The sequence below is a fragment of the Mauremys mutica genome, chromosome 6, assembly GCF_020497125.1.
Source record: "Mauremys mutica isolate MM-2020 ecotype Southern chromosome 6, ASM2049712v1, whole genome shotgun sequence".
Lineage (NCBI taxonomy): Eukaryota > Metazoa > Chordata > Testudines > Geoemydidae > Mauremys > Mauremys mutica.
Window position 1 is genome coordinate 44,445,843 of NC_059077.1, and position 15,463 is coordinate 44,461,305.

The 15,463-nt window shown below is 41.2% G+C and overlaps 1 protein-coding gene across 15 annotated transcripts in view; it reads right to left on the minus strand.

Moving 5' to 3' along the window:
• The window catches only part of SV2C (synaptic vesicle glycoprotein 2C), a 312,143-nt gene that overhangs the window by 27,654 nt on the left and 269,026 nt on the right, over positions 1-15,463 (minus strand). For all 15 annotated transcript variants that reach the window (XM_045021369.1, XM_045021381.1, XM_045021379.1 and 12 more), the window contains 3 exons: positions 10,610-10,743; positions 10,370-10,459; positions 787-897 (listed from right to left, as the gene is read on the minus strand). In XM_045021369.1, the coding sequence (XP_044877304.1) occupies positions 787-897; positions 10,370-10,459; positions 10,610-10,743 (335 nt within the window). The remainder of the gene's footprint in view (positions 1-786; positions 898-10,369; positions 10,460-10,609; positions 10,744-15,463) is intronic.

Consider the following 15,463-nt stretch of genomic DNA (forward strand, 5'->3'; position numbering starts at 1 on the left):
GTAAAAGCAGGTATTGCCAAACTCCATTTATCACTCACCTTTGATGGTCTCCCCTGCACTGAATCCACTGTGGTTACTTCTAACATTCTTAATCCCTATATAGCTTCAAACAATCACTGTTTAAAAACAAAACGATCAGAAATATTTCCATCTTTCCTGCCAAAATTATACTGTTCTGAGTGGGACAGGCAATATTTCGCCCAGAAATACTGACACTTTCAAGGTCTGATATGTCATGACCCATCACATCTAGAACTTGGTGCTTTACACAAAGGGGAAGGAGCTGGGACGGCCTTCATTTCAGAAGGTTTACAGCAGAGCTGGTTGGAAAATGGGGTTTTCCACGACATCTCCCACGATACACCACCGTCTCCCTTCCTGGAGAGGCTTCACAAACTGTTAATAATGTGGCCATCCCAAACCTTAAACAGATAGAACCTTTTCATCATCATATGTTCCCCTGACCCAATATCACACTTGTTTTTCCAGTATATATTAAACAGTGCTTGAGACATAGTCCCATATTATTGTTAGGAATGACTCATAAGGGCCTGGGCTGCCCTTTTCCTTATGGAGGATGGACCCATCATCTCTATGATGCTCAGTTCTCTCCCACTGTCCTGCGAAACTGAAATCTTGTGATTGTTCCTGAAGCCAGGTGTCATATTCAGTGTACAGCACACCAGCTGTCCACATCAGGTCATCCAATCACTCCCATTTCTGGGCACTAATGATGGCTCTCTTGTTACCATATACACGAACTACAGCTTGGATTTTATTACTTACCCCATATAGCTCTGTGTGGATTCTAACAAAACACCTTCTGTACCAGGTTCCTGTGTCGCTCTGAATTTCTATGAGCTCATCTATCTGTTTGGGAGTTTTGATTCTGTTAACCTGTAAATGGAAACAGGGCAGCATTGTCTTGAACCGTTAAAATGCAATTAAAGAGGACTTGAAAGTTTAAATAAGCTCCATAAGTTAAAGATGGGCAGACAGTTAGGGGCAGATTGTCAAAAAGATAGAAGTGTAAAGTTTTCACTGGAAATTAACAACTACAAATATCCTATTTGCAAATGCAATATAGTTTACATGCCCAAATCAGGTGTGCTATTGCACACACTTTTGCTCTTGGACCTGGGTTTCTGCATATTCAAACACTAGTTTCTGTGCAAACAAACTAGGTCAACTTTGCAGCTGCTTTAACAAAGAGTTGCCAAAAATGTGGGCCTTAAGGTGCTATTGTGGGTAAGAGCATAACAAGCAGAAATACCCAATTTCTTACAAACTGAATGAAGTATGAGACAATTTGCCATGTATGCCATGCTGTCCTATTTGAAATATATCTAAGGTACGTATTTGGGGGAAAACAATGGGGAGGAATATGTGGCTAATCAACAAACAAAATGCACAATAACACTTTGGTGCTGAGAAGGGCATGCCTTGGGCCCATTAGGGATAAAATGTTAATGAAACCCTTCTTCACTATTATAGCATTAAAGAGGTGAGTGTGGTCCAGGGTTATGTGTTCAGTTATTGCTGGGTTACTTTCACTGTGACAAACACCATTAAAGGTCTTTTAAATCATTTATTAGAGATACCAAAAAAGAAGGAAAATAGTTAAAGCTTTTGAAATATAAAGTATTAGGTACAGCTTTGATTTTAACAATATCCTTTACTCTTTTTCCCTTTAGCTGTGGGGAGCTTTTATAGGGATTTCCCACCTCTCTCTCCCGCTGCTTCACCATCTTTAGATGGTATTAAAAATGTTTATTAAATGTCCTTTTTAGGAAAAGAGAACGTTAGTTGAAATGGGCTGAAGCTGTTGTTGAAGTCCAGTCCTGTTTTCTTTAAGACAAAACCAAACGGACAAAAGGGAAGCAAAACAACAGCAAAGACAGAAAATGCAGCTTGTGTGTCTGGTGCTGACTCTCACTTGCAGCCTTGCCACCAGAGAAACACAGACATAGTACATGGCCTTATCAGCTACTCTGACACCTGGCAAATTTGTACCAGTGCTGGGCTGTTTAAAGCTGTGATTTTAACTGCCTGTCTCAGTGGTCCCCAATGCGGTGCCCGCGGGCGCCATGGTACTCGCCGGGGCATCTATGTGAGCCTGCGTACTGTCCGGCGGACAAGCATCCACCGAAATGCCGCCGAGAAGCATCATCGCCACTGAGGTGTCGCCACTGAAATGCCGCTGTTTTTCGGCAGTGATGCCTCTGGATGCTGCTGCTTGTCGATGGCATTTCGGCGGTGACGCCTATTGACACTGACGCTTCTCAGCAGCATTTCAGCGGATGATCGTCCACCAGCCATGGTGGCTCGTTGTCTGGCGCCTGCCAGATGAAAAAGGTTGGGGACCACTGGCCTGTCTGGAGACAGGCTCACAGCAATATGGCAAAAGGTGGAGTTGTCTTGGTCAGCTCAGCCAGACTTTTTTTTAGACAAAAGACAAATAGAAAGGTAAGAAATAAGGTATGGAAGAAAAATGCCATGGGGGGAGGGATAACAGCAGGAACTCAAGGATCACACTCCAGATATTATATGGGATTTAGCTGAAAGCAGTGGAGGTGGCAACGTCATCTGTTTCCTTTTCATTTGCCCAGTTTGGTCAGGATCAGGACAACAAAGGCCCAATGGTGTCATGATAGATAACAACGTCTCCAGAAATAGAGAGGGTGGTGGCCAATGATGATAAAGCTTGCTTCTTTCAGTCCACCCCCGCAACCCCAGATATACAGGCCCTGAGCACCATTTTGCTGGGCTCAAGGTAAATTCCTAACACGGGTCCCCATCTCACCCCGCACTGACACTAATGAAAGAAAAATTTATATTTGTTCTGAAATGGCATAGCTAGGCCTCATCACTTTACGACTCTACTTTTCCAGTGCAAAAGCACAAAGGACCCCACTAAAGTCAATGTTTTCCTATGAGTTCACACTCAATAGGCAAAACAGCAAGATGACTTAAGTGTTCCTGTGCCATTGTAGATCTGCAGTTTTTGATGATATCTAGGTACGAACATGCTCACCGAAACTGACTAAATATTATTTAGTCAAACTCAAAGATCCACAATTTAGCCTGAATTTTTTTTTCTTGGTGATGTGCTTGTGGCCCTCTGGCTGGGTTCCTTGGACCAGACTTGGCCCTGGTAAAGTGTATCCATTTCCCCCCTTTTACTTGGGGCTTGGAGATATACAATGTCCTGGAAGAGGCAGCAGCCTCATTCCATTAACTAATCAAAGCACACTTCAGTGATTTTTACTTTCAATTCATTGCCATGCCAACCAGTGACTTTACCAGGAACTTTGAAGAGTCTAATGTCACAGGTCTTTTAATCTAATCTAAACAATCCAATTTGGACCCATCTACTTGTCTCCAACTTTTCCTGACCTTCATAAAGAATTTTGTGGAACAGGCCATTATTTTTTTTTAACCTTGAACAACTTAGTGTACAGGCCTCTGCACCACAACACTTGCATAAAATAGCTGTAACTGATAGACACAAACAGGCAGACTGCTGGATAGATTCATTTCTGATCAACAGCCAATGTGCAGGGCTTACAGTAAAGAAAGTGTGTTCTCCCCCCACACCTCCCTTAAAATAGAGGAATGGAAGATAACCTGCCCAAACATAGCTCATTGTAGGCTTCAAAGTAGTAGCTCATTGTTTTATTCAGTATGACTTTATCTGCACTCTTTACCAGCACTGTTGAAATGTTTCCTGTTTAGAGCCTGTAACAGGATGGCATCCACCTCTTGCGTGTGCACTCTTGGCCGAGTGCATGTGCATGCCCTCTCTAATATTGTGGTTAAGTCTTCAGTAACTCACCCCTCCGGTCGAGTCACACAGTCTGAACATGAAACACAACTCCCTTCCAGGGTAAACAGTTGTAATGGGGGCCTATCCCAATACCCCTTGGTTGGCCTCTCGCTTCCTGTAGCCCTCCCAGGCTCAGGTCCTGGCCCTGGTATCGAGCCATACCTCCAGGGATCCCTCCTCGGAGGCAATGTCTTTGCCACCTCTGGGCCAGCTTGGTTACTAAACAGTTCAGGTCTCCTTCTGGAGGGTTGTATTCTCAGTTCAACATCCATGCCACTTCCCCAGCAGCAAATGGGAGAAACCAGACCTGCCCACTACTCCAGGTCCCAGCCCTACAAATAGCAACCACTCGCCATGTCCCTTTAACTAAACTGCATTGCTGCTACAATTTCCTGGGCCACTTCCCCTTGGCCCCAGCACTTTTGCTCTCACTGTTGGGCTGAAGTCTTTGAGCTTCTCTACTCCCCTGCTCCCTTCAGCAGCTGCTCGAACCATGATCCTGTAGCTCCCTCAGCCAGCCAGGAACACCACCCTTACTCCTTCAGCTCCAGAGAACAATTGCCCTCACCTCTGCCCTGCAGCTCCTTTTATATGGGCCTGCTGTGTCCGGACTGGCTGCTCCCTGCAGCCTCTCTCTGATTGGCTGCGTCCCATGCAGCCTCTCTAGGCCACGTGGAGGACTCACCTCTACTTCTTCTTTCTGGGATGAGGTGTGGTAGGATCATGAGGCCTCCAAGGAGGGGGCCTCAGGGCCTGGTAGACCCTGTCACAGAGCTCTTTCTAGCAACTAATCTTCATTGGATACAGCCCAAAATCCTCATCCTTTTAAATCAGATTCTGGTAGCAAAATAGAAATGTTCCTAATATAAATAACTATGATTTTGGTTAGAGCTGGAGAACTTGTTTTTGCAGAATTAACTCTACACCTATAGAATATACAAGATGCTCCTCAACAATGACAACAAAATACAGTTGGATAATATACTGAAAGAAATAACAGAATCCCTTTCTGACTAAAATTATTAAAATGCTCAGCTGAATAAGTAAAAAGATTTGAAGAAACAAGAATACTAAGTTATCCAATCATCCATTTTATGTCTTTTATCTGTAAAAATTTGTGACTATAATGAGAGAGCTGCAAGACTGAGTTATTCTAAGTGGGAGATTTTCTGTTGGGTAGGTGTAGAAAAAAATATTTTGAAGCAAGTCTAGTTTCCAGGGTATGAAATATGGGAAAAAAACAAAAACAAAAAACCAAGAATAGCTGCATATTTGAGTGAAAAGGCAACTTCCATATTCCACAGATGACTAGAAGTACATAGTGCCTCAAATTTTACAAACTAATGAAACACGGTAAAGGAAAATTCACCAAGAAAAAATGCTCAATTAACATAAATGCCATATGAATTGACTGAGGGGGAAGAATTTTGGTTGTAGTGGATTGGAAGATTTTTTTACATGGATATCGATCCAAGGCAACTTAATGTATGCTTTTTTAAAAGCCCTAGTTCAGGAAGGTAAACACGTGCTTAAAATTTAAGCATGTGGGTAGTCCTGGGGCCTTCAATGAGACTTACTCATATACTTGAAGTTAGGCACGTGACTAATTGTGAATCATGGCCTAAGAACGTAACTGCCTAGAGGTATAAATATTTGCAGTGTTGTTGTAGCCATGTTTGTCCCAGGATTTGACAGGGAAAAGGTGGGTGAAGTAGTATCCTTTATTGGACAAACTTCTATTGGAGAAAAAGACAAACTATCAAGCTTCACAGAGCTCTTCTTCATGTCTTCTAGAGCAGTGGGGTGCGCAAGAGGATTCTTGGCGGGTGTGCGGCAGGAGCAGCGCTTTTTTTTTTTGCGCTTTGCTTCGTCAGTTTGTGCGGGAGTCTGAGCGTCTTTTTTTTTTTGCTTCATCAAAAATGGTAGAGCCGGCGCGTCACGGGATGCGTGCTCAAATTTTTTTTTACTGATAGGGGTGTGTGACCAAAAAAGTTTGGAGACCACTGTTCTAGAGGTATAAATAGGCACTTCCTGATACCTCTAAATAAATAAATAAATAAATAATGTGGTAGCAACTAAAATGTGCTAAGCACCACACACCTATTTCCAAAAGAGGACTCAAATTGCACCTGCAAAATTTGCCTACGAAAATTATGGGCTTGATTCTCCACTCATTGATGTCAGTTTTACACCAGTGTAACTCCACTGAGTTCTACTGATAGTATAGGCTGTTGTAGTAATACATTTGTTAGTGGACAGCAACAAGTTTTTTCTTGCCTGTGCAACAGGAAGAATACTGTATTAATAAGTCATTTTTTGAATTAGAGGAATACAGAGAAATGTTAGACAAGCCAAAATGTCAAACCTGGGTAATTTTTAATGACGTGTAATTTAAAAATAGTTGAACTGATTTTCTTGAATCTGTGCAGAAAAGTTCTTTAGCCTTCCAACATTCAGGCCATATCAGTTTTGCTCACCAGAACTCTGGGTGCTTAAAAATAAAACAGAACCTGCTAGTAGCTTTAACGATGGAAAGACTATTCTTTATCCATAATTTCATCTGCTTCTAAAGTGCTTATCTCCATGATATCTAGGTACTCTTTTTAGGTTTTACTATGGCCTCCATTACCAAAGTATCTCATGGCCTTTTATCCTCACAACACTCTGATGTAGGGAAGGATTATTATCCCCATTTTAAAGATGGGGAATTGAGGCACAGAGAGACTAAAAGTGACTTGCTCAAGGTCACACAAGGACTCAACCCAGGTTTCTTAGGTCCCAAGTGAGTGCCCTAACCACTGACCCATTCTTGCTTTCTAACACGGGTCACAGAGAACAGTGGGATCCACTCTACATGTTGCTCTTTAGTTTAATCAGTGGCTTCTATTTTGAAGTCAGTGATAATAAGGACTGATTGGTTTGTCCCTTCCATGTTAAAATTAAGGGGTTTTCTGTCCAAAGCATTATGATCTGCTGTTTATCCCAGTCACTGCAATTTCCCAATAATATTACATGGTGTCTTTCATAGTTTTAATTGGGCCAGATTTTAAGAATGGATGTCAAGGCTTTGTCTACACTACAAGCTGGGGTGTGATAGCTCTCAACAAGTTAGCACGAGTATAAATAGTGTAGCCAGGGTAGCATGAGTAGCGGCAGCTGAGGCCTGTCTTAGCCATGTTAAATACACACCCACCTGAAACTGGTGCGTACTTACTCAGCATGGCCAAGCCAAGCCTCTGCCGCTGCTATTCATGCTACCATGGCTACACTGCTATTTATACCTCTGCTAGCTAGCATGAGTATGTGTACACAAGCAGAGTGATCACAACTCAGCTCTAGACAGGCCATTTGTTTGGTTTAAAACCAGACAGTCCTCTTTTTGAGTGGCTGTACTCAGATAAAACCGGATGTGGTTTTGTCCAGTATTAGACAAGGGACACCATTCTGAAGAGTCATGCTGTTCTGCCCCTGCTGGTGTGAGCTTGCACGCACCGCGAGTGTGAGGTTACACTGGCAGGGTCACACCAGCAGGGGCACAGCCGTGTTATTCCTGGAAGTACCAGCATGTCTGCTATTCTGGGAATGTGTGAGTGGCCACCCTACCCAGTTACTAGTGTAGGCATAGCCTAAGTGTATTCCCCACCCCAGTTCAATTTGTCTCCTTCTCATTTTGGTTTTGATAACCATATCTAAAGGTGAAGCCCTAATCATACTGGAAACAAGTGTAAATATTACTGGCAGATGACAAGTGGCTTCTGGACAATATGACATCATATAATTAGGAAAATGTATCAAAAAAACCCACTCATATTAAATTAAGAAAAAGGAAAATCACCTGAATTTAATAGAAATTACATCTGCTGCAGGATCAGAAAACATGTTAACTACCAAAGGATCTGTATCTTTTTGATATAACCATTAACACAGACGTCAAATAAGAGATGACAAATTATCAAGGCATACAGTGAGACTGGATAAAGCTATGAAGTTTAAGAATACCAGCTGAGTAAATAGTTGGATAACAATTCACAATAGCCAGGTCTAATTTAAATTGAAAAAATTAAAGACAAAAAAGCAAATTACACAAAAATTCTTTGCATGTGTGCCTAATATGATAAGATGCTAACATAGTCCAATGAGGAAACTGTGATAAACTAACATTCTAATCGGTTAATATTGTATTAGGAAAACACAAACCTACATTAGGAAACCACTTTGATGCATAACCTTGATGTACAATACAATGGTTCTAATCCTTTAATACTTTGGTATTGGAGTCAAGTTTTCCCACCACTAACAGCAGCAGCACTGAAAAATCCCCACCCCCTGATGTTTTACCTCTTATCCATGCAATAGGAAAGTGGAGGTTTAATCATATTAAAAGTTGACAAACTATTTACAAAATTTAAAAACACACTGAGTTTAGTTTTAATAATTTTTCCAGTATTTTATTTCAATAATTAATGTAGAACAGTGGTTCCCAAACTAAGAACCTGTGAACCGCTTTCACTAAAATGTCAAGTCTCGCGAACTCCCTTCTAAAAATGAATATTTCCAGGGATTTTCTCCTTTACCTGAGCATAAATTATAAAAGCAGTGATCTTGGAAATAACAAAAATGTTTTTATGACATGCTTATTACACACTTAATTATTATTAATTATTTATCATTACAGTATTTTATTACATTATGAAAACAAGATCTTCCAAGATCTCACTTTTGTAGCTTGTATCTCTTTGAATAAGCCTGTTATAAGACAAGGCTCCTATGTTTCATCCAGGAGTATCAGATGTGAAACAGCATAAAGGTATTTAAGAAGCCAACTCAAAGAGTTCCTCGTACACAAGCATTCAGGTCTCAGGCAGTCCAGGCAAACAACGGATGTTACAAGAAAATTTTAAGAACAAGTTAAAGCTATTATGAACAATACTAGCTGCCTATTTAATTTTAAAAACAGCAAAAAATATCCACCTCCCTTTCTATTTCTTATAAGGAGTCTTGAAGTTTAAATCTCCTCAGTGTGATAGATAGGCTTGCTTTGATCTGCTTAGCTCCTGGAAGTCCAGGGGCTCCAGGCTGCTGGCCCCATGCTGCCCGGGGTCCCTAGAGACAGCTCTGTATGCCATTAGGGAATCCCCCCCAAAGAACCCCCTGTAACATTTCATGAACTCCCAGGGGTTCACCCCAGTTTGGGAACCACTGATGTAGAAGGAGGTACTGTTCTCTAGCAGTTAGATCAGTGGAGCAGGAGTAACTAAGCCCAGGTTCTTTCACAGCTCCACTGCTCACTCACTGTGTAGACTTAGGCAATTTGCTTTATCTACAAATGACACTAGGTATTAGCAGGTGTAATAACAACAACATTATGCTGGAAGGTTTTAATGGCTGCCATCAAGTGGATCTTTGATCCAAAGGCAGTCACAGACCTGGTTAAAGCTGATGGGAGTGCTAAGCACCCTTCTTTTAGACTAAACTGAAAGAGCAACTAAGCTCCTATATGAAGACAGCTGAAGAGGACAGACACTACCACCCAAGGCAACTGGCTACATGGCAAAGCCTGAGCAGAGTTACATTGTGAAGTCTGAAGGGTTCTCCTGGGACTGATTGCAAATGCAGGGAGTAGGGGATTATTTTTGGCAAGATGTATGTGTTAAAGCAACAAGAAAGCCAGCAGAAAGCAAGAAAAACCAGTCATGGGCATTAGTCTGAGAGGGAGCAGAGAGACAGAGTGTCTTGGGGCACAGAACTGGCCGGAGAGGCAGACTTGGATTTCTGAGCAAGGAAACTGACTATTGTGGTTTGTTTCTGCCGTGTTCAGAGAAACAAGACTTCGCATACATTCTTTGTAAATAAACAGGATTGCACCAAAGAAATACTTGTCTCATATAATCCATTTCTCCTCCGAAAGGAAACGAATCTGCAAGGACCTGAATATTGGTAATAACTCAGGCCAAAGAGGCAACAATAATAGTCGACTTCCCAGGAGGGTATCAGAAAATTATTTTTAAATATTTTGAGATCTTGATATTAAAAAAAAAAGACATTCTACAAAAGTGCAGAATACTTTATTCTTTTAGCTGGGTAAAAACTGAAATTCATTTGAAAAGGTTTCAGTGCATAAAAAGCAGCTGTTAGAGGTCCAGTGACGTTATCCTTCTGTATGTGTTTACTATTATCCATGTTAATGCAGAGGTAGGCTTTGCAGCAGCTTTCTTAAGGAACACTAAAACTGGAGAATATTGGTTACATCACTGATTCACATGCTCTGCAATATACCAGCTGAGGTTTCCAAAGCCAGCTAAGAGATTTGGACACCTAATACCTATTCATGTTAAAGGAAACTGGGTATCTAATTCCCTTAGGTAGATTTTAAAACTGTAGCCATTTAGTTTATATGGCAGGGCTGTAGAATAACTTCCTTACTCTGAGTCAGATGTACCACAGGTATGTAGAGTACAGTTACTGCTTGCTAAACCATTCAGGACCTGGTTGACAGGAGAACGGATGCTGCTCTAAGAGATCAGCTTGGTGATTAATACTCACTGTGAAGACTTTTTCAGGCTGCCCACGAGCTCGCATGTTAGTGTCATGAATTTGCTTGAGAATCATCCAAGCTTCATCGTGTTTTCCAACCTATAAAATTTGACCAAATTACGGAAAAGATTTATGTTAATACTTCTTAAATAATATTGGTACCTGGTGCTGTGATACTATGGGGATGAATGCTTCAGACACAAGATTGACAGGAACAGGGAATTATAAAGAACATGTTGAAAGTTTTACCTCCAGCAGAAACCTTGGACTTTCTGGCATGAAAGTGAGTGCTACTACTGAGGAGACACAGGGCAGTGCACAGACGACTACAAATACTCTCCAGCTGTGAAACTGGTAGGCAGACCCCATACTAAAACTCCACCCTATGGGAGAGAAAAAACAAACATGAAAAGAAACAAGGAGCACGTCACATGTTGACGTCTGTCGACTTTTAAATAGTTGCATATAAACCTACACCAAATTTGGCCCAGCAAATATTTATTTTGAGAGGGAGGGAAGGGAATTATCCCCAGCATTTATTCTATTCTTGTTCCACAGACGTTCAAGGGATCAAGCTTTACTTACACAAATGCTCACAGGATGAATTTTAAACTTCTCTGTGATTATTCACACTGGAAATGGTAATACCTTATGTGGGATGGGAGGCTGCTCAACACAGCTGGGGGAAAAGTTTCCCCAACCCCCTGCCAGAAACCTCATCCAGAGATAACAAAATGAACCAAAGAAGGACATCACTGCAACCTTCGCAAATAGGATCTCACAGATACACATGTGTGAATATGACAGGAAAATTAAATTTAAATGCTACACCCACCCAATATGTTTTACAATAGTCTATTTTTTCTAGGAATGATGCCTCTGACAGGACCTGTGTGAGCCTGAAAGGACAAGCTTAGTATTTTATAAAATTCCATCATCCTGCTTATCTGCTACATCTGGCTCTATTACTACCACTCCCTGAGAGAGTCAAAGTCCGAGTGGCTTCTTCAGACTTTCCTATTGATTGCTGATAGGATTTAGATCTATCCCATTAGGGAACAGTAATGATGCCATGGGACTTTTGGATAACAAGTGTCGAATTCTCAAACTATTACTAATCAATCCAAACAGAGTAGAAAATTGAAAAAAAAAAGTGACAAGTATATTCATATAACAAATAAATTTGAATCAATAGCAATATGTAAAAAGAGGTTAAAATCAGAGTAAACTTTTCATTGTGAATTATTTGCTCAGTTATCTGCTTTAAACTAAGCAGGCATGTTTTTATTTTTCTGATAAAACACTGGAATTTTGTTTTGTTTTTAACTGAATCAATTAATTTTTTGGTATAGGATCAAGAGTTTCTGAAATTGCATTACCTCTCATTTAGAAAAGTGAATATGGCCAGAGTGAATTCCTTTTTAGGTTTGGGTGAACAGCTAAGGAATTTTTTTGGTGGTGGTTTTCACCCCACTAATTTTTATAGAACTGAAAGATAGAAGAACAACAGTTATTTTGATTTAAGATTCCAAAGTCTGCTTTTTATTTATTTTTTCTACAAAAAGAAGATGCTAATGTCAATAAACTCAGTATGGAAACAGAGTCCGAGAGTGCAATACAAGGCAATGCACAATGCATAGACAATTACAGGGCATAACTCTCTTCACATCTAGTTCCAGAACACTGTACAAAGAGCTATCTAAAACCTATTATCATGAACATCAAATGCCTTCAGTTGGAAGTACTAAGAAGAACATTCAGTGTTGAATCTCAGATGAGAGTTTAAAGTCCTTAATCCTGAAGCAGTTAAGGCTAGATTTGAGGCAAAATAGGAGCGGTGAGAAGAAAAAACCCCGAAAATAACTGTCCCCTTCCTCCAAAGGATAGATCTTGTGAAGGAACTCTAACAGAAATATCACTGAGTTGAGTTAAGAATAAGTTTTCCTAGCTAAAATGCTTCAAAGAAGACAAAGGGAAAGAGGGCTTCCCTTTGGCAAAAAGTTTATTAGTCAAGCCTTGATCATTTATAGAACAGTCAAAACTCTGAAAATGCAAGTGTGCTTAAAAGATACAGGTATGTGGATACACATCATATTGTATATTCTTTGTGTAATAGATACACATATATTCTGTTGAAGATTTCCTTTGCATCATTTGTGTACAGCACGATTACAGAAGCATGATTGAAACTGGTAACATGTCCCCTGATGCTCAATTAAAACACTGTAATTCTCCCTTTTACATAATGACACAAATGTGTTTGACATTAAGCTTTTTCTTTGTAGGCTATTTTTGTTCCACAGAGTGTGTCAGAATATGGTTTGTTATGCATTTGCCATAATACAATGAAATACAGCTTTGTTTTGTAGAGTAGCTTTCATAAAAACTTTACCTGAAAGCACTTTACAGAGTTAAATAACAAGAGAGAGAGAAATAATACAGTTAGAGTGTAAATAATAGCAGAAGGAGAAAGAAATTGAGGTAAGAGAAAGAAGATGTTTTCAAATAAGAGTTAAAAGGAGATTGAATTAATGAGGCAAAGAGTTACAGTAAAGCTGTTACAAGTGACAGCTGCTGCAAAGGAGAAGGTTCTTGCACCAACACTAGTGAGATTGTGTGAAGGGACAAAGAGGGGTCATAAATCAAAGTAGCTCCATTGAAGTCAATTAAGTTATGTTGATTTACATCAGTTGAGGATCTGGCCAAGGACAATTGTGACCTGGATCCTGAAGTGGGCGTGGAACCAGGAGAATTGTTTGAGGAGTAAATGAATGCATTGCAGTTCTAGGTATGGTAACATGAGAGAAGACGGGCAGCAGTATTCTGCACAGGTTGGAAACATTAGAGCCTATAGGGAATGGACTAACAAGGTGAAAGAAGCTGATGGTTTGGATGCGAATTTTCAGCAGAGATGGAGTTGAGACAGTAATGTACCTTGGCAATGTTACAGAGATGCTAACAGCAGATTCACAGACAAAGGACATGTGTAAGCAACGAGAATTTAAAATTCAAGAATTACATCAAATTATGGACTATAAACCGAATTATTCTGTTGTTCCAGCCCCCATAAAGCACCCGTAGGCTGCTGTGTTTGGGTCCCACTATGCCAGACCAACACATTCTTAAGCTTCCTTTGGTCTGAGTCAGCTGCAGCACTTTTTCTTTGTCCTCTTGGTCACACTTTCTGAGCACAGGCTCTCTGGCTGTTACCCCGTTATGTAAGCGGGACCTCACGGTCCAGCTGCCTTGGACCCCGGGACCAGTGCTGATCCCCCAGACTCCTTAGTAGATTAAGAACACCCTTTTCCAGCATTCCAGCCTCATGGGCACTCTGGTTTACAGTTCACCTCTTTAGGGATGTATCACAGTTGAAGGACATAACATGCAGGCTTTGTAAAGGTTTCTAACACAATCACTCCACCTTAGACAGCACAAGCAATATACAGAGCTAGACTAAACAACAAAACCTTTGTATGCATTTTCCTGCCTCAGTTTCCTCATCATACTTGAACGTTCTTAGGTCAGAGTCATCTAGGGTGTTCAAGACCTCCCTCTTGCCCATGGCTTCTCCTCCAAATCATTGAGTGTGTGTGTCTCCCTTCTCTCCCCTAACCCCCTCCAGCCAGCTTCATTCTACTCTCTCCCCAAAGGACTGAGAGACCCTTTCTTTTACCCCCCCAGTCCTCTATGTCAGGTGACCCCCATGATCAGCCTCATCAAGTGATTAAAGTCACCTACCAGCTGAACCACTGCTTAGTCATCAGACCATCTAGGCAGACTGGTTCTGGGTGGTAGCCAACTCTTTGTCCTAAGGGACTTCCATGGGAATAGAGGACCATCCAGTTTTTAACCTGCATTGTTCTCTCTGTGCCACCCCCCCCTGGAATTTCAGTCCAAGGCTGAGGTGAAAAGACAGAGAAGCCCCACATTCAAAATGGAGTTTGCCCTCTGAAACAGATGTACATATGATATCAAACACAATTCATAAGCTGTATATAGACAGATTCCTGAAATTGTTACACATATACAATCACACTGGGAGACACATTTGCAATGGCACAATTAAATAGAATTTGGTCCAGTGGAAGCAATAAATTGTTCAAGACAAAGAGAGAGAAGGGAGGATGTTCCTTATACCCAAAAGCAGAACTTCTGTTTAAGAGACATTGAGCTGAAAGAACTTAAATCAAAGCCACAATTTGCTTAGTCAAAGCAGGTGAGGGAAAAGACAGTTTGACAGGTGGGAGAGGAACCACAACAAGAAGGAACAAGAGATGTCTGTATAATTATGGAAGTGGACTAAGAAGATGGAGTGGTCCATAGGGTGGACCACACAATAATAAAGGAGGAGGAGTCACCAGCAGTCGAAAGAATCAGTTATTAACTGCATGGAGGAACAACAAGGAGTCTGGTGGCACCTTAAAGACTAACATTTATTTGGGCACAAGATTTCGTGGGTAAAAACCTCACTTCTGCCCAAATAAATCTGTTAGTCTTTAAGGTGCCACCGGACTCCATGTTGTTTCTGTGGATACAGACTAGCAGAGCTACCCTCTGATAGTTGCATGGAGGAATGTGGCTTCTGTGCTACAATTAATGGAACGCAACCAAGGACCTTGTTCTAGGAGAGGTAAGTGCTGAGACAGAGAAGGCTACATAGTGGTTTCTTTTAAAAAAAAAACCATTAAGATGACACTGTGTAACAAATAGTTGTAGGGGTTTGATGGACATGGAAGAGAACATAACTGTAGTGGGATCTACAAACCCCATACTGAGCAGAGGTAGAAAGGGGAGGGGAGCCTCTCCTGCCTGCAGACAAGCAGCCTGACCACATCCCTACACAGCTGCCAGAACTGCCAATCGTGGAGGCAGGCACTCACAGCTGCAACCAATACAGGAAACAAGGCCTGCTATAAAAGGAAAGAGCTCAGAGAAGGAAGAGAGGCAGAAAGGCTCGGGACAGTGAAGGGCTAACACCCCTGCACCAGCTTTCCTCCAGAAACATGGCCCAAAGGGACTGAAGGAGACCACTAGGCCTAATTAGAGGCCAGGGGCCAATAGTTGTCCTGTCCAGGTGCTAACCAAAGAAAGCCAATCGGGGGA